The sequence below is a fragment of the Pelodiscus sinensis genome, chromosome 29, assembly GCF_049634645.1.
Source record: "Pelodiscus sinensis isolate JC-2024 chromosome 29, ASM4963464v1, whole genome shotgun sequence".
Taxonomy (NCBI): domain Eukaryota; kingdom Metazoa; phylum Chordata; order Testudines; family Trionychidae; genus Pelodiscus; species Pelodiscus sinensis.
Window position 1 is genome coordinate 7,135,054 of NC_134739.1, and position 26,322 is coordinate 7,161,375.

A 26,322-nucleotide genomic window follows, 5' to 3' on the forward strand; every position below is an offset into this window, starting at 1 on the left:
GTTGTGGGCAATTAAGGAATGGCCTTGCCAAAGGCTGGTATGAGGACTGAGATGCCTTTTTTAGTCCCTAGGGTGGATGTTATCTACAAAAACATTACTACTGCCAACAGGCGAACTATAATTAAGTGTTCAGTACTAACGAGCTCAGATGCACTAATCCTACATCTAAAAGGTGTAGCTATGGGACAGCCACTAAGTGCCATCTCATTACCCCAAGGTATAGAAAGGAACTGAGAGGTGGTCTGAGGCCCTTAGGGAGGCAGGGCATAGCAGGGGGGTGGGCACACATTTTGGTGTGAGGGCCACATCAGGGCTCAGACTGTATGGAGGGCTGGGTTTGGGAGGCTAGGGGAAGCATGGCCCTGCTTCCTATCCCCTGACCATCCTCCCACTCCTAAATCACCCACCTCCTACCCACCTCCCTGCACCCCATCCCCCAGAACTTTCCTGCCTAGCCAAAGACCCGGCTCCCTAACCACCACCCCCAGAACTCCCTCCCTCCTATCCAACCCCCCCCCCGCTCCCCACCCCCAACCACTCCCCCGAGAGCCCTCCCTGCTCCCCACCCTAACCACGCCACTTGGAGCACTAGGTTTGGTGATACTACAGCTGCACCGCCCAGCCAGAGCTCACAGCTGTGCTGCCCGGAGCGCATGTGAGCACATACGGCGGATTTGAAATTAATTTAGGGCTGTAGAAATAAAAAGAAAAACTGCAATGGTCGCAATAGCAATATCTAGAATTATAATCCCGAATAGCAGTGTTGACATTTTGGTTGACTATTTTCTCAAGGGAAATATATATATTACGTCTCATTTCAGTTTCCAGTGTGGGCGGGACTTGAACACACCACCCTGCCTTTATAAAAACGGTCAAAACATTAGATTACATGAGAGCAGGGCTACTCAATATGTGACCCCCCCAGTCCACGGTGCGGTTTGGGTTACGCAGGGCTCAAAACATGGCCTGTGGTTGGGAGCCAAAACAAAGAAGGAGTCAATATAATGGTCTTCTGTTGATATGCATTTTAGTAGTTGAATTCCTGAACTGACATTGCTCATTAAACATACTGTCATATGGGTGGAAATCAGGTAAATATTGCATTTTATTAATATCAGCAGAACTGACTTAAATGGAGCCTGTGTGTTGTGTAGTCTTGCCTTAATCTTTGTATTCATGCCCGCCAGTGTGAAAGAAGCTATTTGCATATATATGCAACCAAACTGCAGCAGGGGAGGTTTAGATTGGACATTAGGAAAAAATTCCTAACTGTCAGGGTGGTCAATTATTGGAATAAATTGCCAAGGGAGGTGGTGGAATCTTCCTCTCTGGAGTTATTTAAGAACAGGTTAGATAGACATCTGTCAGGGATGGTGTAGATGGAGCTTGGTCCTGCCTTGAGGGCGGGGGGCTGGACTCGATGACCTCTCGAGGTCCCTTCCAGTCCTATGATTCTATGAAACTTAAGTTGCGGCTCTTGGCACGTGCTGAGAGTATCACTGTGGCCTGCGGGGCTTCCGAAGTTAAGTAGCCCCGCAGAAGTGTGACAATAATGCAGAGTTGTAAACCTGAAATCAGAAATGTGCAGATTTTGCCACCAGACCCATGGGGCCAAGCTCCATTCTGCAGCAGAAGATGAACTTTGAAACAGTGGTGAGATTATTCAGTTTGGAACCACTGTGTCCAAAATTTGAAAAGGTACAGTCTATGTTTGCTCCACTGGCTGGATACCGATGTAATTATTTACCCAGTTTCCCCATTTAGGGCAGGTTTGAGCTAGTGTTTCCCAGCACACTGCTCTGGGAAACTGACAACGCTGCCAGCCACACTTTGACACTCGCTCTTCGTTCCCCAGAAGGCCATATGGTCGCTTCACCTGTAGTTCCTTCAGGGATCTCCATGTGCTGCCGAGCTGCAATGCGATCTTCATGTGCTCTCTCTTCCACTAAGGGCGCTGTGGCATCTGAAAACAAAATAGCTTTCACACAGCCGGACTGCAACAAAACCCCTTTGGGGGTCCAGGCTTTAAAACAAAAAAATAAAAAGCACTGAAGGATGCACTGCAGAAGGGAAAATCCTCAATGCTTAACCACCCGGTTTCCTTCCTATCTGCTGAGCAGGATGAAGTTGATACTTGTCATGTAAAGCACAAGCATAGTGCATGCACACACACAGAGATTCCATCTGTCAGACACGCAGTGCGTCCCCTCCTCTACCACACAAGGTGCATGCCTCTGCGCATTGCTAACCCATCCAAAAAATAAAACCACTCGACAACCAACACGGCCTGTTTAAAATACCCAGAGAGCAGGATGGCAGCCAATACCTAGTTTGCACATTCAGCAATGCTGCCTGCACAGAGGTGCTATTCAGGGCTGAGCTGGTGGCAACAGCCCAGAGTCCAGAAGTTTTACTATAATATACGTGCATCTTTCATTAACCACCTCAGCTGGGTGATGCCCACTAATTCATTCATCCCTGCTGGGACTCTCTCCACGGCAAACCTCTGGAAAGTTTTCAAGTAGCAGATGGAAGTGCTTCTCTCTCCCCCCCCCCCCCCCCCGGTAAGTTTTTCCTCCTTAGGACAACACTGTCCTGATGCGCAGGCCAGCGATATCCAGTCCTGAACCAATTAGAATTTTGCAGGCCAGTCTCTTGCACCACTTCAGCTGGGAAGGAGAGCGGCACCACAATGGGGCACAGCTGTGCAGGTCACTAAACGGCAGCATTTGGAAACACAACAGCCCAGGTAGGAATAAAGTTTCTTTTAGTAAAGCGTAGAAACGTGTACTTTCCTCTCCTCTTAAGGCTCGTGACAGGAGCCTGCAAGGCAGCCGGGCATAACAAGCAGAGGAATAAACCCTCCACACATTACAAGTATCAGTACGTGTCTAGAACATTTCAAAATAAGGGTCTCTGAAAAACATGGCGACAGAATACACCGAAGAGCCGCAGCACCATCCAACTTGTGCCCAGGCCTTTGCATGATGCCACATCAGCATATTAGGTTCCCCCCCACATGTCTATTTTATATAACCAGATACCAAATTGTACTGCCCAGGTAGGTGTAGAAAGGAGCAAACCCAACGAGCAGCAGCTCTCTCTGGAATGCAGAGCACCAAGTAGGAGGAGAAGGTAATATGTTTGGCCAAGTTCACCGGTGCAAACGCTTGCCCTTCAGGAGCATGACCCATGGAATTGCGAATATCCATGATGAAAAAGCAACCCTCTGCAGTCTAGGTCAAATCCAGGAAAAAAAAATTGCGATGCACTGCAGGGAACTTCTGTAACGAATAACAACTCTGCACCTTTGCATAGCACCTCTCATCCAAAGGCCTCAAACATCTAGGGCCCTTTTCAAGTACAGGTGGTCCCCGGGTTACGTACAAGATAGGGACTGTAGGTTTGTTCTTAAGTTGAATTTGTATGTAAGTCGGAACTGGCGTCCAGATTCTTCCGCTGCTGAAACTGACCAGCGGCTGACTAAAGGAAGCCTGAGGCAGAGTTGCTCTGCCCCTGGCTTCCTGGAATCAGCCGCTGGTCAGTTTCAGCAGCGGCTGACTTGGGGCCTGGGGCAGAGCAGCTGGGGTGCTGCCGGGTTGGTCCAGTAGCGCCGAGGAGCGGCAGCGCCCCAGCTGCTCTACCCCAGGCGTCTGCGAGAAAAGCCTGGTCTGCTGGGGAGGGGGGAGGGGGGAGGGGCGCACTAGCTGCGCGCCCCCCCCCCCCCGCCCGCAGACCAGGGAGACACGGGTGGCGGGACTGCCGATACGCGCCGCGGTCCCGCCGCCCGCGTCCTCCACGGCTTTGCTCCACATCTCCCTGGTCTGCCGGGGGGGGGGGGTCTGGTCTCCCCAGCAGACGAGGGAGACATGGGCGGCGGGACTGCCGAGACGCGCCACGGTCCCGCCGCCCGCGTCCTCCGCGGCTTTGCTCCACATCTCCCTAGTCTGCTGGGGGGGACCCTGGTCTTCCCAGCAGACCAGGGAGATGCGGAGCGAGGACACGGGCGGCGGGACCGCGGTGCGTCTGGGCGGTCCCGCCGCCCGTGTCCTCCGCGGCTTTGCTCCACGTCTCCTTAGTCTGCTGGGGAAACCCCCAGCAGACCAGGGAGACGCGGAGCAGCTTTTCTCGCCCCGGAGGACACGGGACCGCGGCGCGTCTGGGAGGTCCCGCCGCCCGCGTCCTCCGGGGCGAGAAAAGCCCCGTTCGTAAGTACAGATCCGACGTATATTCGCCCGGTTTACAAATAGGAAACTAAGGCAAGGTAGAGTAGTGGTTTTCTAAAGTCATTACAGTCTGGATCAGCTAGGTCCCAAGAAAACTCCTGGCCTGTACACAGGGGTTTCGGGAGGCGCGGGGGGGAGGAGGGGAGTTGCTTTTTTTTGGTAAATGTGGACCACAATTTTTTTTAAATATAAAGGAGTTCAAAATAGTCCTGCAATGAGCGTGACAGAGAGAGGTTAATGAAACATTTGAGTGGAAACAGTGATTAGTAAAATGATTTTGTTGCAACACACTAAAAACGTACACCGTAATAAAGTTTTTATAGAAATTACCTACTGGGATCATGGCAGGCAGTCTAGCTGCCACGGCCCCCTCTGCTCACTCAGCCACCCCTGCCTGCTGCTCCTCTACCTGCTTGATGTGGCCAGCGAAGGGTGTGAGGACAATGTTTCCAGGCAGTGGGGGCAGGCTCAGGCTCAGGCTGTTCCTCGCGGGTGGGGGGCACCTTTCCCCCAGCCCCACCTGCCCATCCCCCCACAACACAGTGTTCTCCCATCCCCCTAACACAGGGACTCAAACTTTTTGGCTCGTGGCCCACCTGGCTCAATTCAAACCTCTCTGTGGACCACCAGTTGCTAATGGAAACTTGCCGTTAATTACATCATTACACCTGAGTCATTTTGCTAGGGCTGCAGCTACGGAGAATGGTTGAATTTAAATTGAAGTGACTAAGCACTTTAACTTTCTCATGTTAGTTTATCAAACGTCATTTTCAATAAAGTAAAATATTAATTTGCGTCCAACACAAAAGGTTCCCATGTTTTCTTTATTTACGGCAGGAGTGCGGGAACTTTTTTGGGTCAGGTGCCACAGACACCAAGAAAAATCAGTAGGGGACAAATGAGAAGCAAAATAAACCCTCCAAAAACCTCCAACTGGAACACTCTAGCCCCACCGGGGAGGGGGGGGAGTGGGGGGGGGGAGGGAGAAGAGGATCTGGGTGGCAGGTGGGGTGCAGGAGGAGCTGAAGGTGCGAGGTAGGGTGCAGGAGCAAGCGGGGAGTAGAGTGTCTGGCCAGGGAGGAGGATGCAGGAGCAAGGGAGGATGCACGAGCTGGCTGGGGGTAAGGTATCTGGCTGGGTGTGTGTGCAGGAGTGGGCTGGGAATGCGGAATCTCAGCTGAGGGGCTGGATGAGGGGGCTGGGGGTGCAGGCACTTATTTGCCTTTGCGTCCTGCGCCAGTCTCAGGCATGGCCTTCCGCTTCTCCCATTGGTCAGATTCCAGCTGGGGAGGGGGGAGCGCTTCTTCCCCATGAGCTGGGATCTCTCCACAACCCCCACCCCACCCCACAGTGGGAAACCGACGCTGGCGCTCCAACCACGTGGGGGGGGAGGAGGAGAGAAGGCAAGACTGGAGCGCCAGTGCAGGCTCGCCACACTGGGACCGAGCTTGAGCCGCAGAGCCCTCCTCACGCTTACTTGGGGGATCATGGGGGTGCATTTGCACCCCCCCGTGTATGGGCCTGAGTCCTCAGCAGGTTTCCCCAGCACCACTGATGCTGGAACATTTAAATGTCTGTAGGATATTAAAGACTGTAGGCCAGATTTTTAAATGTATTTACACAACAAACTCCCATTGGGAGGAACGGAGACACAAGACGCAACCAAAGTTTAACAATCCAGGTTGTATTAGCCTGAGAGAGGACCTGGACTGGATGCCTAGCTATACACTGAAACAGCTTAGAATACTGCTTGGTCTCTTGTTCGACTCCTGGCATTTCCATGTAAATATCTATTGGACACCGAGAACACGTATTGGCTTGATGCAAATCCAACTCTTCCCGTCAAGCTACAGGTCTTCTACCAGGGAAAGACAATTAGAACACTCAGACGTTTTTCCTAATGATGTTTTTGGCACGCGTGTGTCTATTTCAGCATCTGCATTGCTTTGTGAACAGTTTAATAATGGCTTCCGCAGGCTGGCTAGGGCCCATTAACATTCATGGGGAGTTAGACACACATGTCGGGGAGGAAATGATCCTTTCAGGATTGGCAACACCCAGCACACATCAATAGGCATGCTGGCTTGAGTGTGCAATTCTTGAAGGAGGAAATGGAATTGGAATTGATCCTCCAGGGGGTCTACGTTACAATTCTCCTTCGTGATTATAAACTAACAAAGAGAATTTAGCTGGCAGCACAGGGACACTAGCAAGCCATGCTTCTTCAGGACCGCCCTTCAGAAAATGCTCTGGCTCATCTGTAAACAATGCCTAGAAACAGCACCAGCCATTCCAGCTTACAAACCTTCTGTAGTTGGAGTGCTCTTGGCGTCAGAGGCCTCGGATATGGGCTCATCTGATCCATCGTCAACAGGTATCTGCAGGGGATAGCCTGGAAAACACACCGTGAGCATTTAGAACAGGTTCTTGGCTATGTCTGTGTCATCTTACAGCATCAAAGCGTTTAAGTGCCAGCCACAGATTGAGTGATAGCACCAAAAAAAGCCCCTAGCAAAACCTGCTGAATAACGAATCCAGTGTAGAGCACAGCTAGATATAGCAAAACGTAAGAAGAAGGAAAAAAAACAGTTTGAAAACAAAAACTCTTTCCTTGGAGACCACAGACATCAGATTACATCAATCTGAGTGAGTCACTGTAGCTCACATTGATGTTTCTAGTGCAGTGTAGCCTTTCTGAGAGCAGACTGCTGAACTGAGAGCTGCTTTTCCTCCGTTATTTACGTTTCTAAATCAATGCAAATTGGGAACTCGCTTGCAAGAAATTCTTCAGCATTTCAGGTGGATTGTCCTGCCAGGCCTTGGTTATAAGACATCATCTATCAGGATGCTAGAGCAAAATGCACAGGGACACGCTTTACTGGGAGTTCCACCAACTAACATGACACAAACTGGAGAAACCAATTAAACAACGATTCGAGCTAACACAAGCGAAGTTTCTTGGACTCTTTGCTACGTGAGAATTCAAACGCTGGTTGAATAAGCAGCCCAGCCCCTGAAGAGCCTGGAAGGGAGAAGAGTCTAGGAGCATACCACAAGCTTTGCCCGTAACAGAGGGAACCATTTGCCTGATGCAATGTATACCTCAGGGCAGAAATTTCTTGCTCCACATTAATGCAGCAATGGACACGCTCCATCCCTATGACTACACAGGTTTCTAAGCTAGTTTGTCAATATGCAGGAGATTTCTTGAAAATGTAGGCCTAAAATATAGGGCTCTTTTGGAGAAATCTTCTGCCTGTCTCCCACTTCCCCAGCTTTTCCCTTGGTTGCCCTGGCTCACTACCCAAGAGAAGGAACTTGGAAAAGTCTGTTTCACCTCTTTTCAATTTCCAAGTGTCCTTTACCTTTTTCTCAGGAGCAGCTAGATTCTACGGCCTTTTCCAGATTTCACACACTCTACGGACTCAAGTGTTTTTTTTCCTATTGGAACTTGCCTTTGGATGCAAAAGAGAACCTAAGGCAGATGGGGATAATGATCATCGTCTAGACTGGCCTCGTGTTTAACAGGCAATAGGATCTCACCCAGTGATTCCTGCATCAAGCCCATAACTTCTGTTTGAGCTATAAAGCATCTGAGTGTATTGTACGTTTATCTCCAAGATGACAAAGCAACCCATTCACTGCATGTCGTCTCCACATCTAAGTAATTAACGAAATGGCCCCATTCTTCTAGACCCTCGTTTCTTAAACTGTGTTCCGCAGAACACCAGTGTTCTGCGGAGAACTCACAGGTGTGCTGCGGCCGTTTGAAGAAAAAAAAGTGGCCACAAGAGCTGAGACGCAGCGGGTGGTGCAAAGAGGTGAGCGAGTGGTGACGAGGCTGGAAATGAGGTGGGATTACCCGCATTCCTCCTCCTGTGCTTCCGCGGAAAGGGCAGACGAGGCGAGCAAGTGATGATGCGGCAGAAACGAGGCAGAAACGAAGTGGGGGAAAGCTCCGTGCCTCGGCTGCATCCCTTGCCAGAGGAGCGTTGCAGGGCCAGCTCTGATTGGCTGTCTCTGCTGCTGCTCTGGGGATCCTGTCTGCCAGGGAAGAGAACTGCCCTAAAGCTGCCACCCGACCGGGTATTTGCACCGCTGTCTTTAGCCCTTGCCTGTTACCCAGGACAGCTGAGGGGGGCCAGCACCTTCCACCCCCTTGCACAGACAAGATCCTTCCTTTCAATATTCTGTGTCAAAAATAACAGAGCCAGGGGCTAGAACTATTGAAGGACAAAACATTAAGCAGTAAGGGACCCACTATGAATTGGGGGGCACTGTAAGGCCCTCAGTGCCCCTAATGCTGGCATGGCTGCTATCAGTCAGCTGCTTGACATTAACCTGTGCTTGATAAGGTATTGAATTTATAATTTCCTCCAATATGAATAAACAGAGTAAATTACATTTCCCTATCAAAAAGACAGAAGTTTAGGGCAGTGAGAGAATATTGATGTCAGTAAAAGTGTTAAAGCAAAATGCAGGACAATGTAGCACTTTAAAGACTAACAAGATGGTTTATTAGATGATGAGCTTTCGTGGGCCAGACCCACTTCCTCAGATCAAATAGTGGAAGAAAGTAGTCACAACCATATATACCAAAGAATACAATTTAAAAAAATGAACAAATATGAAAAGGACAAATCACATTGCAGAACAGAAGGGGGATGCAGGGGGGTGGGAAGGGGGAGGAAGGAAGGTAAGTGTCTGTGAATTGCTGATATTAAAGGTAGGGAGAGTGGGATGTTTGTGAGTTAATGGTATTACAGGTGATAATTGGGGAAACTGTCTTGGTAATGGGTGAGAAAGTTCAAATTCTTGTTAAGTCCTTGTTGGCAAGTATCGAATTTTAACATGAATGACAGTTCAGAGGATTCCCTTTCAAGTGCGGATGTAAAAGGTCTTTGTAGCAGAATGTAGGTGGCTAAGTCATTTAGAGAGTGTCCTTTCTTGGTTATTGGACCTAACCAAGTGAGTTATAAGATCAAGAACACATATTCCTGCGCATCCAGAAATATAATCTATGCTATCATGTGCCGAAAGTGTCCGTCTGCTATGTACATTGGACAAACATCTCAGACACTTCGCCAAAGGATTAATGCCCACAAAACAGATATCAGACAAGATTACAAAGAGAAAACAGTTTCTTGCCACTTTAACCAGAAAGGACACTCTCTAAATGACTTAGCCACCTGCATTCTGCTACAAAGACCTTTTACATCTGCACTTGAAAGGGAATCCTCTGAACTGTCATTCATGTTAAAATTCGACACTTGCCAACAAGGACTTAACAAACATTTGAACTATCTCACCCATTACCAAGACAGTTTCCCCAATTATCACCTGTAATACCATTAACTCACAAACATCCCACTCTCCCTACCTTCAATATCAGTAATTCACAGACACTTACCTTCCTTCCTCCCCCTTCCCACCACCCCGCATCCCCCTTCTGTTCTGCAATGTGATTTGTCCTTTTCATATTTGTTCATTTTTTTTAATTGTATCCTTTGGTATATATGGTTGTGACTACTTTCTTCCACTATTTGATCTGAGGAAGTGGGTCTGGCCCACGAAAGCTCATCATCTAATAAACCATCTTGTTAGTCTTTAAAGTGCTACATTGTCCTGCATTTTGCTTCAACTACCCCAGACTAACACGGCTACATTTCTATCAGTAAAAGTGTTGTCTGTTGTTCAAGGGGTAAGCTGCTCTTTTTTTTTTTTTGGTTTGGCTCAACAAAAAAAATCCTTGGTGTTCCTCATTAAAAAAAAAAAAGTTATTGTCTGGTATTCCTTGGTCTTAAAAAGTTTAAGAAACACTGCCCTAGACTTTGGACTGGCCTTTCATTGAACTAGACCCCCCCCCCCCCCAAACACACACACCCACCCTCCCAGGCATCAACTCTATTGACAACCTCATTCCAGTCTCCTTGTACTGAGATCTCCCATCCTGCCATTCTCATTCTCCAGGAGAGGGGGAAAAAAAAACAACCCCTGCCTGGGGGCAAGGCGGAGTTCTTTTCAGTCTCCCATGACTATCCCCACCTGGGGAGGCTCACCTGATGGGATCTGCTTAGCTTGGCTCACCGAATGGTCTTCCATCATGTGGAGATCCTGACGCTGCTCAGCCGTCTTGTTGTAAAGGTTGTCTAAGTGGGGGGAGGAAAATTAATACTGTTACACACAACTTCATACAATGCACCGTCCTGTGCGCTCAAATTGTTGTATTCTTCCCTATCGCTTTGTGGTGCATTTTCCATCCAGCAGTTTATTTCCAGGAGACGTCATCTTTTCTCTTTTTTGAAGGGTGGGAAAGAAATCCGATGGCCCACAACAACTAGCTGCCTTGCAGGCTACTGGCACAGCTATTTGATTCATTCACTTTTTTGTGCGAGACTTGGGAAAAAAAAACCACACTATCACAACCAGAGACAGGTTGAGGTATGTGCTGAAGGCGGTAATTCCCTGGACCGACAGACAATTATGGCTGATGCCAACCACTGGTCTAGTGTATCCTACGCCCATCGGGGTTCTCTGTGTAGCCCGTGAGACATTTTATTTACTGCTGCCCATATGCAGGGTTGCCAGATTCCGCTGGTTTCAGTCTGGGCAGGATTTTTCTTACCAATATTACTCAAGCATCATGCACATGACCAAGGGCACGCGAAATGAGGTGCGTGCTGATAGCACACGTCTCCCCACTCAAAGTGCTGCTATGGCTCACTGGGCATGCCCTGCAATTTCTAGACATGCAAGTGCAGTTAGCAAAACTACCCTCTCCTGCGAGACCGTCTTGGTTATCACAACCCTGCGACCCCCTGAGATGAAGGAGAGCTACTCATATGGCCTACTCGCTAACCCAGGCTGCCCATTGCTGGGCTAGACTCTCCTGCCAATGCAAAAATATTCCCCATCTAGCGCCTCTCAATTTAGAAGCAAATGTTGTCCCCAGACTTTTAGTCTCTCACAGGGGTAAGAAAATCTTTTTTGGGTCAAGGAGCATTTCCAGCAGATCTAAGGAAGTGATTATTCCCCTTTATTTGGCTCTGGTGAGGCCACATCTGGAGTATTTTGTCCAGTTCTAGGCCCCCCACTACAGAAAAAATGTGACTGCATTGGAGAGGGTCCAGTGGAGGGTGACCAAAATGATGAGGGAGCTGGAGCACATAACCTACGAGGAGAGGCTGAGGGATTTGGGTTTATTTAGTCTGCAGAAGAGAAGAGTGAGGGGGGATTTGAGAGCAGCCTTCAACTCCCTGAAGGGAGGTTCCAAAGAGGATGGAGAGAGGCTGTTCTCAGTGGTGGCAGATGGCAGAAGGAGGAGCAGTGGTCTCAAGTTGCAGTGGGGGAGGTCTAGGTAGGAGAGTGGTGAAGCACTGGAATAGGTTCTCTAGGGAGGGGGTGGAATCTCCATGCCTAAAGGTTTTTCAGTCCCAGCTTGACAAAGCCCTGGCCGGGATGACTGAGATGGAGTCGGTCCTGCTTTGGGCAGAAGGCTGGACTCTGACTCCTGAGGTCTTTTCCAGCCCTAGGAATAAAATTCTATGATTCTGTGAGACCCAAAGAAAAATCATTTGGGGGGGGGGGGGCACGCACACAAGTGAGAAGCAAAAACCCCCAAACAAAACACTCACTGACGTGACCCCCGGATGAGAAGGAGAAAGACACTCCCCATGTTCGCCTCACACACCAGAGCCTAGAGGGTGCCAGCCTAGTCGATTTTGTGTGCTCCAGCCCCATGGGGGGCAGCAAGGAGGGTGAAGTGCCAGCATGGGCTCCCCAACTCTGGGGATGGTCCTAAGCCTTGGGGGCCAGATCCAGGCAAGCTGGGGGGCAGCATCTAGCCCCTGAGTCTTAGGTTCCCCAACCCATATCTATCAGAACAGCAAGGGAAAAAAACAAAAAGCATTAAGATGGCATTTAGGATTCTGAAATGGCTGACAGACTGGGAAAGGCTCTTTAAAAATCTCTCACAGTTGTATCAAGTTATAGGCATAGAGATCAAAGCAACTGCAATCCCAATTAGAGAGCAATAACTTCACTGGCGGAAAGAAGCTGAAAAGGAAAAGCTTTTGTGAAACCATTCACTAGATGAATATTCATGACCAAAGTGAAGAGCGAATCCATTTTTGCACAAGTCATCGGCAACATAATACCAAGCCAGCAGTCCCATGCAACAAACCGAGGACACAGGCAACTTCACACCTAATTCTAGGGACATTAGCTTACAATCATGTAAACGATTAATTGATAAGTAGCTTCAAACCCCAGTCTCCGTCTCTCAGATGTTCCCACAATACAAGTAAATATTTATAACAACCATGCCTAGTTGTGTAGCTGCTTTGTAGCTAGGAATAACCTAGTAGTCTAGTCACAGAATTGGGCTTTCCTGTGAGAAGACAGGAAATGATCAGATAGAAGATTTTTACCTTGACTTTTCTTCACAAGAAAAGTCCACGGATTCCTTACAGTCCCAGTGAGCTCCCGCTCCAAAGTACTTAGAAGTAGCGAAACTTAAGGACAAACTAATCATATGTCCTTAAGAAACAGTTTGTGAGATACGACAGCCAAGAACAAGGTGCAAAGGAAAAGAAGGATCCCGTTTAATGTGTGGTATATATGGGTGTGACAAAACTACCTAGTTCTGCAAAGCAGAGACTAGGATTCTACTAACAGATGTATTGAAGCATAAGCTTTCGTGGGCAAAAACCTACCTCTCAGATACTAAGATTCTACTAACACATTTCCACTAAAGGTGATGGCTGTAGAGGAACTAAGGACAGTGATTAATAACCAGCTATAGTGTAATCCCATGTTTACCACAACTGGAAAGGAAGCTGAAACCAACCATATTGCTCAGGTTAACAACAGGAAGGAAGTGAGCCATAAATTAACTATTTTTAGAACTGAATGAAGGATCTCAACTCTCAGTCACTAGATCTTTTACCCAATTCCGTCCCCGCCCTCCCCTCCACACACACACACTGGGAAGAGGTCTATGCAATTTAGTTTCTGCTTTAAACTACAAAATCATTTGACTGCATGAAATACATGGAAAATCTTCAAGAACTTGCCCTGCAAAAACTCACAAAGTGAAAAAAGCCACAAGAATTGATGTCTGAAGTGGACAGAAGAGACCAAATCTGTTCCTTAGACTAAAAAAATATTAGTGGTGTTTTGCCCACTAATAATAAACAAACAGTTCTAATTATCTGGCCATATGGGCCAACCCCTTTCTGGAGCTGGTCCCAAAAAACTAGCCCTCCCTGCAGAGAACAGTTTAGTGAAGACAAAGTACTGGGAAATCTGCACATTCATAGTGCACATCCTAATATGCTGCCTCTATTCGGTGCACAACTAGTCCCCACAGCTCAGCCTGGAACTTCATCAGCATCGTGCTCTCGGAGAAAAATCAATCCACATGGCCACCACACGGAACCACAGAGAAACCCCACAATTTGGTGAACAAGCCGGAAAGAACGCCCGACAAGGAATGATATTTACTGTAGTTCTCCCAGCAAAAGTTTAAAATATGAAGCCCATCCTGGAGCAATTACATACACTAGGAAGGCAATGAACTGTAGCAGCAATAGATTTTGCTCACCTCTGCTGCATTGTTTTCCCCACCACTAGCCCAATTTTGCTTATTCTGCTTCCTCAACTACAAGCACTGCCGACTGCAATACGCACACAAGCCCACAAATGTCTGCAATGTAACCATGACCTTCCCATTCCTGCAATTCGAAACAAGATGCACACCCCCCAAACTCATCTGTGCTCACGATGCATCTCATTGTAACCAAGGAAATCCAGCATCACTCGCCAATTAGGTGAAAACCTCAATGACTGAATGGAATTTACTTAAAAAAAAAGTTACTTGGCTCTAGCCACCAAATGGCCCATTTCAATACAGATTCCTTAAGCCAAAGTGGCGCCAAAGTCACTCGCTTATCGCAAGCCATGCAGATTGTCACAGTATGGAAATACGGCCTATCAATACGGTCTCCATCTCAGTTAATTTCATCATAAATAAAAGTTGTAGAGAGTCGAGTTTTTTTAAACATAAGCGAAAGCAGCCCTACCTTGACCCAAGGGCTCCAGCAATGAATAATTGGGTCGCAATGTGTCTGAGTGGTTAAACTTTCAACGGACAGGCACACTCTTAAGGGCCTTATCTGTTTCCAACAGATCCCTCTCCTGCCAAGCCAGGCACTTATCTAAACAAACAGCCTGTCCCACCCTTGACAGCACTTCAGGGTTCTTCACAATTGTGCATACTTCACAATTTGGATGTGCCTCTAAGACGCAGGGGCAACTGCCGGGTTATAGCTACCTTGGGGGGGACAGTACAGGCAGTTGTGGTGTCCAGGTTTTATTGCCATGAGTTAGGGATGGCTTGGCATTACTCAACAGCTGAAGCATTATTTGAAGGGAGCTACCCAGGAGCCAATAAAACCTCTAAGTGACACTTTTACAATTACTGAAGTGGGGTGGGTGGGTTTCTATTTAAACCAATGCAAGTATTTTCAGTGTCTTTCTGCTGATAAAAGCAGGTCGAGTGGCAGGAATTGAAACTTCCGAGGGAGAGGTGAGTTATAACATTCAGAAACTTCTAGAGGCCACATTAGCAGCTTAGCCATTCACATCACGATGCTAAAAGCTGGTACGGAAACAACTTCCTGGACAAGAACCTTGGATAACTTCCCCTTCCCAGCAATAACAAGGGTTACAAGCTGCCAGCCGTGAAACTTGCCACTGGCCTAAGACAGATGACTGCCCCCCTCTTCCCTTCATTTTGAAAGGGAAAGAAACATCCCTTCCGCCGTTTGCTTTGTTGAAATGACTGCAGTTTGTGGCAGCCTCAACATGAAACGGGAAGCCAGTGGATATGGATCAGCAGTCTAAGCATTGTGGAGTGCTGAGCGACACTTATTAAAAGGATGCTGCAGACAATGATGAAGTTCTCATCCACTACAGTATGGATTTAAACTCAGTTCTGTTGTAAGGAGGAGCAAGCGTGTTTGAATAGCAACTCCATAGCTGAGCCAGGTCCAGTCTCACTAAACAATTCATCGCACGCTAAAAACTGTATTAGTAGGAGCAGTAACACACATTTCTACAGTGCCTTGCACCCCAGAAAAGCTCAAAACATTATGTAATCTACACACAGATCAAATCTCCGTCAGACAGGACAGCCAACGCAAGTGGCAGAGCTAATGTAAGAAGGCAGATGCTAGATGGAATTGGGCTAGGATGCTGAGATCAACATCACTGCTCCTGTGAAAAATGGTAGGGAATCTATCGCTAGATATCAGCAGAGACTGGACTGCGTGTATCAGAGAGATGGCACCATCTGCAGCAAAATGCACCCTAGCTTCATGCTGGGGCATCGTCCGAGTGCCGTCTATGGAATCAGCACTACTAATACTGACACTCCACTGAGGGATCATCTGCCATTCAACTATGAACCTGGCCAGACCTTCCTTAATTTGTGAGATCACAAGGGATTATAGTGCAAGATGATGTGTTTGCAAACCAAAGGGGACTGAGGAGTTTCTACTGTGTTTTGTCATTAACTGACTATCAAGCTCACCAGGGGAAATCACAGAAGAAAATTAATGCACCGTGGAGAACCCAATATGTAGGTCATACTTTATTTCTCCATTGGATAAAACATACTCAACATCGTGGAAAAATTTCTGCACCACACACACACACACACACACACACACACACACACAGAGTTTAACTGTGCATATCTCCAAGAGGGAGGATAACCCAATGGGCAGAGCACAAGCTTGGGACTGGAGAAATGTGGGCTCAATTCCCTGCTCTGCCGTGGGCTGCCTGCATGATCTTGGGCACATCACTTATCCTCTCTGTGCCTCAGTTCCTGCATCTGGACAATGGGGATAACAGCCCCACTCAGCCGTACTGTGCAGATAAATACTGTGATGTTCCCCACACCCATGCTTTATAAAGTTTAACTTGTAATTGGTAGCATCACCCAGTAAGGGTTTATGATTAACAAGTGGGTGGGGGCTGCCTGACTCGGGTAGGGGTAACTCCAGCCAGCTGAAGCAGTTGGCTGATTAAACAGGATTTTACATCCCTGCATGCAACCTATTACTTTTAATGTTACAATCTGCTGGATCTGTGTATTCTGTTTCGGTGCATGTATCATTCTTGTATGAAGTTAGAAATAGAAGTATGAGACTGTTTATAGTTTTAAATGTGCTAATGAGCCTTAAGGACTGGGCGATAAACTTAACGACTTGGAAACAGCCTTGTTTGTTCTGTAAGTCCAAAGGTGATTGGACTAGTAAGACATGTGACCATACCACCTGGTACTAGGATTCCATTTTGAGCCAGGTAGTTTTCCATGAAAGGGGGAATGGAGAACAAAAGAGTTCCATCCTGGAGACAAGACTATTTAAGCAAGGAGAAGTTATCAGATCTGTGTCTTCCACTGTCCGGGGGAATGGCCTGGCACAGTAGGATATGAAGAAAACTAACAAGGTCTGGGGACCCAAGTCAGAGTAAAAGATCATCTCTGACTTGAAGACTTGTCTGAAATAAGAACAGCTCTTTAAGATAAGAACCTGCTTGCAATAAGGTGTTTCAGTGAATTAGAACTAGCTATGCAGCATTTTCTTTTTATTCTTTTAGTAAGTTGCTTTGACCTGCCTGTTTTCACTTGCAGCCACTGAAATCCTACTGTTTGTACTTAATAAAATCAGGTAGGGATGTTAGGTGCAGTGTAATTGAACAGTGAGGTAACTGCATGAAATCTTAGCTATTCAATAATCCCCAGGGGTGGAACCAGCAGCCAATGTGCTCCCAGCCCCACTCTAAGGGAGCCCCCTGCCACCCTGTGCTGCTGCCTCTGTGTCAGAGGTAGCATCACAGAGTGGCAGGTGGGAGCCAGTCTGCGAGGGGAGCGTTTAACAACCAGCTCCCGCACAGACTGTCTGCTTGCCCCCCATGCTGTTGCTTCTGATACAGAGGCAGGAGCACGGGGTGGCAGCAGCCCTGTCTGCAGAGGTCCGAGCTCCCCATGGACAGAGGCTGCTGCTGGGGGGGTGGATGGAGAAAAAGAGTGGGAGAGGCTGCTGTGAAGCAGCCTCTGTCCGCCGTGTCTGGGGCTGGTGGTGGACAAAGGCTGGCAAGCGGCAGCAGCCCCTGTACACAGGGAGTCTGAGCTCCCCATGGACAGAGACTGTTCCATCTCCCACAGAGCCCAGACCACCATGGACAGAGGCTGCTTCGCCTCCCCTGCTCCCACCCCGCTCCCCCATGCTCCTGCCTCTAATAGAGGCTGCAGTGCGGAGGGAGAGGGAAGCAGCACTGTGGAGCTGGTGCTAGGGGGAACCACCTTTTAAGCTGACTCCTGCCTACCCCCTTCACTGCCTCTATAGGATGCAGCCAAGAGGGGCGGGAGCACAGGCTGGTGCTCGGAGCTAGTAGGCATGGAGAGCCAAAAGCCAGCTCCCTGAGCGTATCAGCTCCAGCCTACCCCCCCCCCACACACACACACCCTCCACACTGCTGCCTCTATGGCAGAGGCAGCAGTGTGTGGGGGGAGGTAGATCCAGTGCTCATGGGGAGCCTGCTTAAAGCCAGCTCATGATCTTTCTTTATGAACAATTTTTCCTCCAAGACAGACAGATTTATCTGGGATTTTGATTAGGGATGTAAAATCCTGGTTAACCCTTCAGATTAACTGGTTAATCGATCATGCGGGATCTCATGCAAAATAGCCAGCTTCTGGTCCCAGCCCCCAAAAGGCTGGAGCAGCCCTCCACTCACAGCAGGTCGGGGCTGCTCCCAGGTACCTGTTAACCGGTTACCCATCCACATCCCTAGTTTTGATCCCCTTTTGGGATGATTTCCTGGGTGCTGTGCCCTAGAACTGCATCCTCCCAACACCGAAGTGGTTCAGTGTCTGCATTGTTCTTCAGGAGATGCAGTAACTTCAACTCTTTGCCTTGACTGGTGGAGACCAGAGAATCTGGCCCAGCAGGACAGGGTGGTGGGGAACCCCAGAAAGCAAAGCGGCAGGTGTTAGTGGCATAACCAGCGCGCCAGGGAACAATCCCAGTGGATCTTCTGTGACTGCACCTCATCACAAATACATTAAGATAAGCTGCTCAGATACTATAGTTAAGGAAGGCAGAGAAGTACCTAGAAGCCAACATACACTGCATGTGGCAGGATTCCATATGATGTCCAAAGGTTGACTAAACTTTCATATTTTAGTAGGAAGCCAAGTCTCTCACACAGATGCACAACTACATGAAACTTCTTATGGAACAAAGCCAGACGATAACTGACAGAATTGGTGTTTTTAAACTAACTTCTGAGCATGCTCACAGTGCCAATCAAATCCAGGTTTTGTGAAAACATTCAATGGCATTTCTCAATAGAAGGCATCTTCCTGCCAACCTTCCAATTTTCTACCCTCACGTGTGAGTGCTAGAGCTTTTCAAATAAAAACTGTTACATGTTCTTTCCACGCACCTCATTCATAACCAACAGCTCAAACTGTTTTGTTGAAACTTTTCCAGACTTCACCCTCTGGCACGTGTCAAGCCTAGAATGTTTCAGCCCAAGAGGCCACGTTTTTGGAACGTTCTGAGTGACTGACAACAGGGAGCTAGAATGGAAACACTTTGGCATCGCAGTAAAAGTGGCAACACACTGCAAATGATGGAATGAAGCTTTAGGAAAAGTAACTGACGTGACTACAAATGAAGCACCAAGCGAGATCGCAATAGCTGGCAGGTCCAATGGCAGCATCCCACTGGCAGGTCTTGTGGCAGCTGGGACAAGGCATAAATTAGACTCTATAGCCCTAAACAAACTCATGAGCGGTAAACACACATTCTTGCACTGCACAGAAACAAAGCATTAGCACAGGTAGGCTCAGATAATCAGAGGCCATAATGCGCTAAATTATGTTTCTTTTAGCTCCATGAGAACAAATGTGTGTGTCTCATACCAGAGCAAGCTATAGGAAGTGAAAGCGCATTATTTTATCACCACACACCCGGCGATCCACTTGTGGAAAATACAGGTTTATTAACACGTGGTACGCTCTGTTGGCAAGATCCTCCTGCACCGGACAACAGGACCTATAATCTTCTCCATCTCTAACATCTTGGAGTCTATGAATAGAAAAATAGGGATTACAATACTAAGACCTTGCTCTTGAGCACTGCCACCGTTGTGGTCTTTTCTCTTCCTTCTCCGCTCACCCAGCCCTAATCCTTGAGAAGCATTACCAAATAAGAACAGTCATAATCCAACAGATGGGAACGTTTATCCCCATGGATGTCAGGCTGGGGGAATTACTACAGGGAGCTGGTATTTTTTAATTCTTAAAAATCTTCTTGCTTAAGATCATCCTAGCTTTCACCTGACAGGCAATTTGCCCCCTACTCATCTATGATTATATTTTACCTACCACAGAGGACCGTGATCGCCTCAATTCAGCAATCGGCTTAAACGAAGACATGTAACAGTAATGTGCAAATATGGCATTAAATAGCCAACCATGAAAACCTGACGTACTCCAGAGTGCTATGCTGACAGCAGGGCTAAGCGCTAGTTCTTTGTATGCACAGTGCAGGCGCAGACTGGGAAGCAGCATGTAAAGTTTTCCCAACCAGCTCAGCATCTCGGCTCAGTCCCTGTGTGACTAGAACAGGGGTGGGCAAACACCTCTCAGCAGGCCAGATCCAACTCGCCTAGGGCATTGATCCGGCCCACGAGACCGTTCCGGGCCCCACCTCCGTAGTGCGTTGCCTGAGAGCCAGAGACACGCGAGTCCTTTCAAGTGCTTCTATTTAAAGGGCTCGCACTTGCCAGGTGGCTGCCAGGCAACAGGTTAGCAGCGGGGCCAGGAGCTGCCAGCCGTGTCATGTGAATTCTAAGCCTCCACCCCAGACAACTCTGGGATGAGGCTAGCCCCCGGTACCCTCCCATCTGCTCCAGGTCCCTTCCATCGGCCACAAGTCAGGGGGCAGGAACCCCAAGCCAAGCAAAGCTCCCAGTAGAGTAGCTCTCAATCCCGCCCCTTCCGGGTCAGCCCGCGGCCACTTCCAAAATTTGTGAAGTAGCCCCCCTTCAAAAGTTATTGCCCACCTCTGGACTAGAACAACCGCACCTAAAGAGGAGAGGGTGAAAGAGCAAAAGGTGCATCTCTTTATCCTTGCCTTCTATAACAAATACTTAAATAGCGACGTATTCTTTCCCACTAAAACAGAATGCTCCACTGCACACAGATTTGCCCCTGGGGAGGGGATGAGAGCACAAACCTGACAGGTGTTAATTATGTTGCTTAAGGCATTACGGAAAGGCACTCGATGAGCATGGTATAAAAACCTATACAGCACTCCGATTCATCGATTCCAAGGCCAGAAGCAACCACTGTGATCATCTAGTCATACAGTTGAACCTCTCTTGCCCGGCACACTCTGATCCAGCAACATTCGTGGTCTGGCTTGATTTTAGTGAGATGGATGTCCAAGTATTGTGTCTGTGTCCAATTTTTCCTCGGTCCCATAAAATTTCTTTACAGCCCCCAGTCCTGGTTCTCACTGATGTGTGCTGTTATTTAGTTTACCCCTAAATGTCTTCTAAGAACCAACAAACAGTGGAAGTGTTAGTAATGCTGCTAGACAATATCGACCTTCCATGGTCCGGCAAATTCTCTGGTTTCTCTGAGGGTACCAGATCAGAGAGGTTCAACCTCTCTACCTCCTCTGTAAACACAGGCCACAGAATTTCCCCAAAGGAATTCCTGGAGCTGAGCTTTTAGAATACTCAATCTTGATTTAAAAAAGGTGATGAGAGAATCCACCACCACCTTTGTAAGTTCTCACTTAAAAATATAACCCTTTCTTTTCAGTCTGAATTTGTCTAGCTTCAATTTCCAACCAGTGGATCATAATACACATTTCTCTGATCGACTGAAGAGACCATCATTAAATGTTTGTAGACGTAGGTACATTCACACTTCAGTCAAATAATTCCTTACCTTGGAAATCCCTGAGTCTTCACAGTAAGGTACGTTTTCCAATCCATTCTCATGGCTTTTTCTCTGAATCCTCTCCAATTTATCAACCCTTCCTGAACTGTGCACAACAGAAGTGGACACAGTATTCCAGCAGCAGTCATACCAGTGCCAAACAAAGATGACAAATAACCAGGGACATCCATGGTGAGCTTAAACACAAAAAGGAAGCTTACAAGAAGTAGAAACTTGGACAGATGACTAGGGAGGAGTATAAATACATTGCTTGAGAATGCAGGGGAGTTATCAGGAAGAGGAAAGCACATCTCTTGCCAGCTGCAATTCCAATTGCGAAGGGTAACAAGAATGGTTTCTACAGGCATGTTAGCAGGAAGAGGGTGATCAGAGAGGGTGTGGGGCCCTTACTGGATGAGGGAGGTAACCTAGTGACAGATGTGGGAAAAGCTGGAGTACTCAATGCTTTCTTTGCCTCTGTCTTCACAGACAAGGTCAGCTTCCAGACAAATGCACTAGGCAACGCAGTAGCGGAAGGAGGTGGATGGCCCTTGGTGGGGAAAGAACAAGTTAGGAACTATTTAGAAAACCTAAACGTACATAAATCCATGGGCCTGGATTTAATGCATCCGAGGGTACTGAGGTAGATGACAAATGTCATTGCAGAGCCTTTGGCCATTATCTTTGAAAACCCGTGGAGATCAGGAGAGATCCTGGATGACTGGAAAAAGACAAATGTAATGCCCATCTTTTAAAAAGGGAAGGAGGATGATCCAGGGAACTACAGACCAGTCAGCCTTACCTCAGTCCCCAGAAAAATCATGGAGAGGATCCTCAAGGAATCCATTTTGAAGCACTTGGAAGAGAGGAAGTGATCAGGAATAGTCAACATGGATTCACGAAGGGCTAGTCATGCCTGACCAATCTGATTAGCTTCTATGATGAGGTAACTGGCTCTGTGGATATGGGGAAGTCAGTGGATGTGATATACCTTGACTTTAGCAAAGCTTCTGATACAGTCTCCCACAATATTCAGCAAGTTAAGGGATTATAGATTGGACAAATGGACTGTAAGATGGATAGAACCTGGCTAGGCTGTTGGGCCCAATGGGTAGCGATCAGCGGCTCCATGTCAGGTTGGCGGTCCGTTTCTAGCAGAGTGCCTGAAGGATCTGTTCTTGGACCGGTCTTCAACATCTTTATTAATGACCTGGATGAGGGGATGGATTGCACCCTCAGCAAGTGTGCAGATGACACTAAGCTAGGGGGAGAGGTAGATATGTTGGAGGGCAGGGATAGGGTCCAGAGTGACCTGGACAGATTAGAGGATTAGGCCAAAAGAAATGTGATGAGGTTCAACAAGGACAAGCGTGGAGTCCTGCACTTGGGACGGAAGAATCCCAAGCTTTGTTACAGGCTGGGGACTGAATGGCTAAGTAGCAGTTCTGCAGAAAAGGACCTGGGGATTATAGTGGATGAGAAGCTGGATAGGAGTCAACAATGTGCCCTGGTAGCCAACAAAGCTAATGGCATATTAGGGTGCATTAGGAGGAACATTGCCAACACATCCTGATAAGTGATTATTCCCCTTTATTTGGCCCTGGTGAGGCCGCATCTGGAGCAGTGTGTCCAGTTCTGGGCCCCCCACTATAGAAAGGACGTGGATGCATTGGAAACGGTCCAGCGGAGGGTGACCAAAAAGATTAGGGGGATGGAGTGCATGACCTAAGAGGAGAGACTGAGGGATTTGGGTTTGTTTAGTCTGCAGAAGAGAGGAGTGAGAGGGGATTTGATAGCCTTCAACTTCCTGAAGGGAGGTTCCAAAGAGGTTGGAGAGAGGCTGTTCACAGTAGTGACAGATGGCAGAACAAGGAACAATGGTCTCAAATTACAGTGGGAGAGGTCTAGGTTGGATATTAGGAAAAGCTATTTCACTAGGAGGGTGGTGAAGCACTGGGATGGGTTCCCTAGGGAAGTAGTGGAATCTCTATCCCTAGAGGTGTTTAAGTCTAGGCTTGACAAAGCCCTGGCTGGGTCGACTTAGTTGGGATTGGTCCTGCCTTTGGCAGGGGGCTGGACTTGACGACCTCTTGAGGTATCTTCCAGCTCTATGATTCTAACCTCTCTACTCCTACTTGAGAATCTATATGGAGCTCCTGTTCGGCCAACATTCATCATGATCCCCAGATCTTTTTCAGAATCACAGCTTCCCAGGATACAGTCCTCCAGAATGTAAATATGTCCTATATTCTCTGTTCCTAGAAAGCCATATTAAAATGCATATTGTTTGTTTGCACTCATCTTACCAAGAGATCCAAACCACTCTGAATAGGTAATCTATCCTCTTAGTTATTTAACATTTCTCCAAAATTGTGCATCATCTGCAAACTTTAGCAGTGATGAATTTGTGTTTCCTTCCACCTCATTAATAAAAATACTAAGCAGCATAGGACCAAGATCCCTGTGGGACCCCCACTAGAAACACCCCCAATTGAGGATGATTTCCCATTTACAATAAGGGAACAGGGAGTTCTGTCTCACTGATCCATTTAAACCTCACTTCTGCATACAGGCCGTCCTCACTACAAGTCCAAGATACGTTCAAAAAAAAACTTAAGACTTATAGCAAAACAACTTAAAGTGGGGAATTTTTTTTCCATTTGTGCCAATTTGGGATGTTGGGTTTTTTTGCTCAACTTAAGAGCGGGGAATGGGAAAACTTGTAACGCATCAGTTCCTACAAACGTCAACGACTTTAGTGCGGAATGGATACCGGGGCGACTTGTAGTGGAAATGCCCTTTACTGAGACTACCAACAAAGGATGTGAACTGTCCACTACTAATGGATGAAAACCACCAGTTCCAATTTTCACAAGCCTGAAGTTTTAAATTCAAACTAAAATACAGACTAGGTCCTCTTCTCTGCCACATTCACTCTGGACAGAAGGAAATTATTTGAAATAAAAATGATCACAATGAGACTGCAGAAGACAGGTGACTTAGCAACCACATAGGTGTCTGCATGGACACTTGAAAGCTAATAGTTGCTAGAACAAATGTAACTTATCAGATTCACTACATATGTGTTATTAATAGAGCCCTGTGCAGATACCAAACACATATCCATGTCTGCAAAAATTATCTGCGGATATTCACATCCATGGATTTGCAAGGGTCTGGTTATTGAAGACTCACATCCATGAGCCTTAGACATAGAAAGTGAAAAGCTATCCCACTTTTTTCAAGGACAATAGCTCACATCTATTTGTTAAGATAAATGAAACTCATGAAGGATTGTTTTCCCATTTCAAACATAATTTGGACAACGGATTGCCAGAGATTAATGATCCCTACATTATGACAACATGAAAGCTAGCTCTAATCTCTGACAAAGAATATATTTCACTCCCAACAAGCTGAGTAAAACTTGACCCTTGGTGCTGGCCAATATACACTAATATTTAGTAATAAACATTAACACCCATAGATGATTTTTAAATGAATTTCTGCTAAGCAGGCCTTGTGGTCATGCACAGATGCAATGGTTTTTTGCATAATGTTAAAACACGTGTAAGTCATGGGCCCATTGTTAGAAGTCATAGAATCTTCACGGCTCTGGAGTGTGCAGCCTGCTTGATTCAGCAAAGCGGGCTGACTTTCCTTGCTGTACTTTAGAGATGTGAACTGAGAGGGAGCCTACTGCCGTGGGTTGGAGAATGAATCAGCAGGCTTTTGCACTTCTCAGCAGGCTAGTCAATGGTGAAAAAGAAAAAGAAAACCTATAAACCCACCCCCTCATGCCCTGCCTTTTTAGTGCAGACGGTGACAAATTTTAGAAGCCATAGGTTGCATCAGCAAAAATCACAGGTGACAAAAAGTCACGGAAGAACTTGGCATTTCACTACATGACCATCCACTTCCACTTGAACAGATTAACTACACTCAGGATCTGGACTCTGTTTGAATCCAGCCTTTTCAAACAATGTATTTTTAAAGCTCAAGGAAGAAAAAACAACTTTTTCTTCTGATAAATTCCACCAAAACTGGGATAGAGGAACTTATCCTCAGAGGTTTACACTGTCAGAGTCATTTTTCTTGGGTAACTAGGTCAATTACTGACAATGGAAACGGGAAAGTACTGTCTATGGTCAAATCTACCATGGGACCATAACACTATTGGCCTTGACCACTGTTACCTGTGCTGAGGTATAATGCTAAATTTACAGCAGGAAAATAAAGTTTTTACTTGCCTTCACAGTAAATTAGAATGCATCAGTTTGGAACATTTTTGTATAGGAGGAAATGGAAGAGGAGTTTACTTTATTCCAGAATTTTTCCTTACTGAAGTGTTTTTTTCACACCCGAGCAACAAAAGCTTTGCCGACACAGGCGGGAGTATAATAGATATGGGCAAACTAGACAGGCGACTGTGCATGCAGCTGTGCAGGAGAAGAGCATCTACCATGTCTCCTCAGGAAGGGTTGCCAATTGTGTGTGGAGCATTCCTGGAAGTTTCACAAGACGTGACAATTTCAAATGAAAGATTAATCTACAAATTCTGGAGAGAGGGCAATCTTAGAGGGTTGGCAACATAGGAATGGCCATAATGGGTCACATCAACGGTCCATCCAGCCAGTATCCTGTCTGCCGACAGTGGCCAATACCAGATGCCCCAGAGGGAAGGAACACAACAGGTAATCCTCATGTGATCCCTCCCCTATCACCCACCTCCAGAGAAACAGAGGCTAGGGACACCATTTATCGCAATTGCCTTCTCACTGGATAAAATTCTAAAATTTAGATTTCTTCATAATTAATATTATGAATTAAAATTATAAACATTAATTTCTTATTAACTTCTAGAGATCGGCACAGTGCGAATCAATCAGGCCTATGTGACGACACACTACAATAACAGTATGCACGTATTGCAGACTTTCATCTTCCAATATTACGTAAATGTTAGGAAAAGGTTCAAAGTAAAAAGCTCGTGCTATTCATTTAGGCATTGTAATGGGGTTCACGCACCCCACAGCGCCACCAGCCGTCGGACCTGGGAATTAG

General features: G+C 47.0%; 1 protein-coding gene across 13 annotated transcripts in view; it reads right to left on the minus strand.

The window, feature by feature from the left end:
- The window catches only part of MAPT (microtubule associated protein tau), a 92,010-nt gene that overhangs the window by 34,597 nt on the left and 31,091 nt on the right, over nucleotides 1-26,322 (minus strand). For 7 of the 13 annotated variants that reach the window (XM_075911154.1, XM_075911146.1, XM_075911152.1 and 4 more), the window contains exons 2-4: nucleotides 10,286-10,375; nucleotides 6,532-6,618; nucleotides 1,877-1,963 (exon numbers count right to left, since the gene is read on the minus strand). In XM_075911154.1, the coding sequence (XP_075767269.1) occupies nucleotides 1,877-1,963; nucleotides 6,532-6,618; nucleotides 10,286-10,331 (220 nt within the window). In that variant the 5' untranslated portion in view covers nucleotides 10,332-10,375. Of the gene's footprint in view, nucleotides 1-1,876; nucleotides 1,964-6,531; nucleotides 6,619-10,285; nucleotides 10,376-14,308; nucleotides 14,367-21,267; nucleotides 21,288-26,322 lie in introns of those variants that run through there. The other 6 variants (XM_075911148.1, XM_075911151.1, XM_075911155.1 and 3 more) reach the window with 3 other exon arrangements.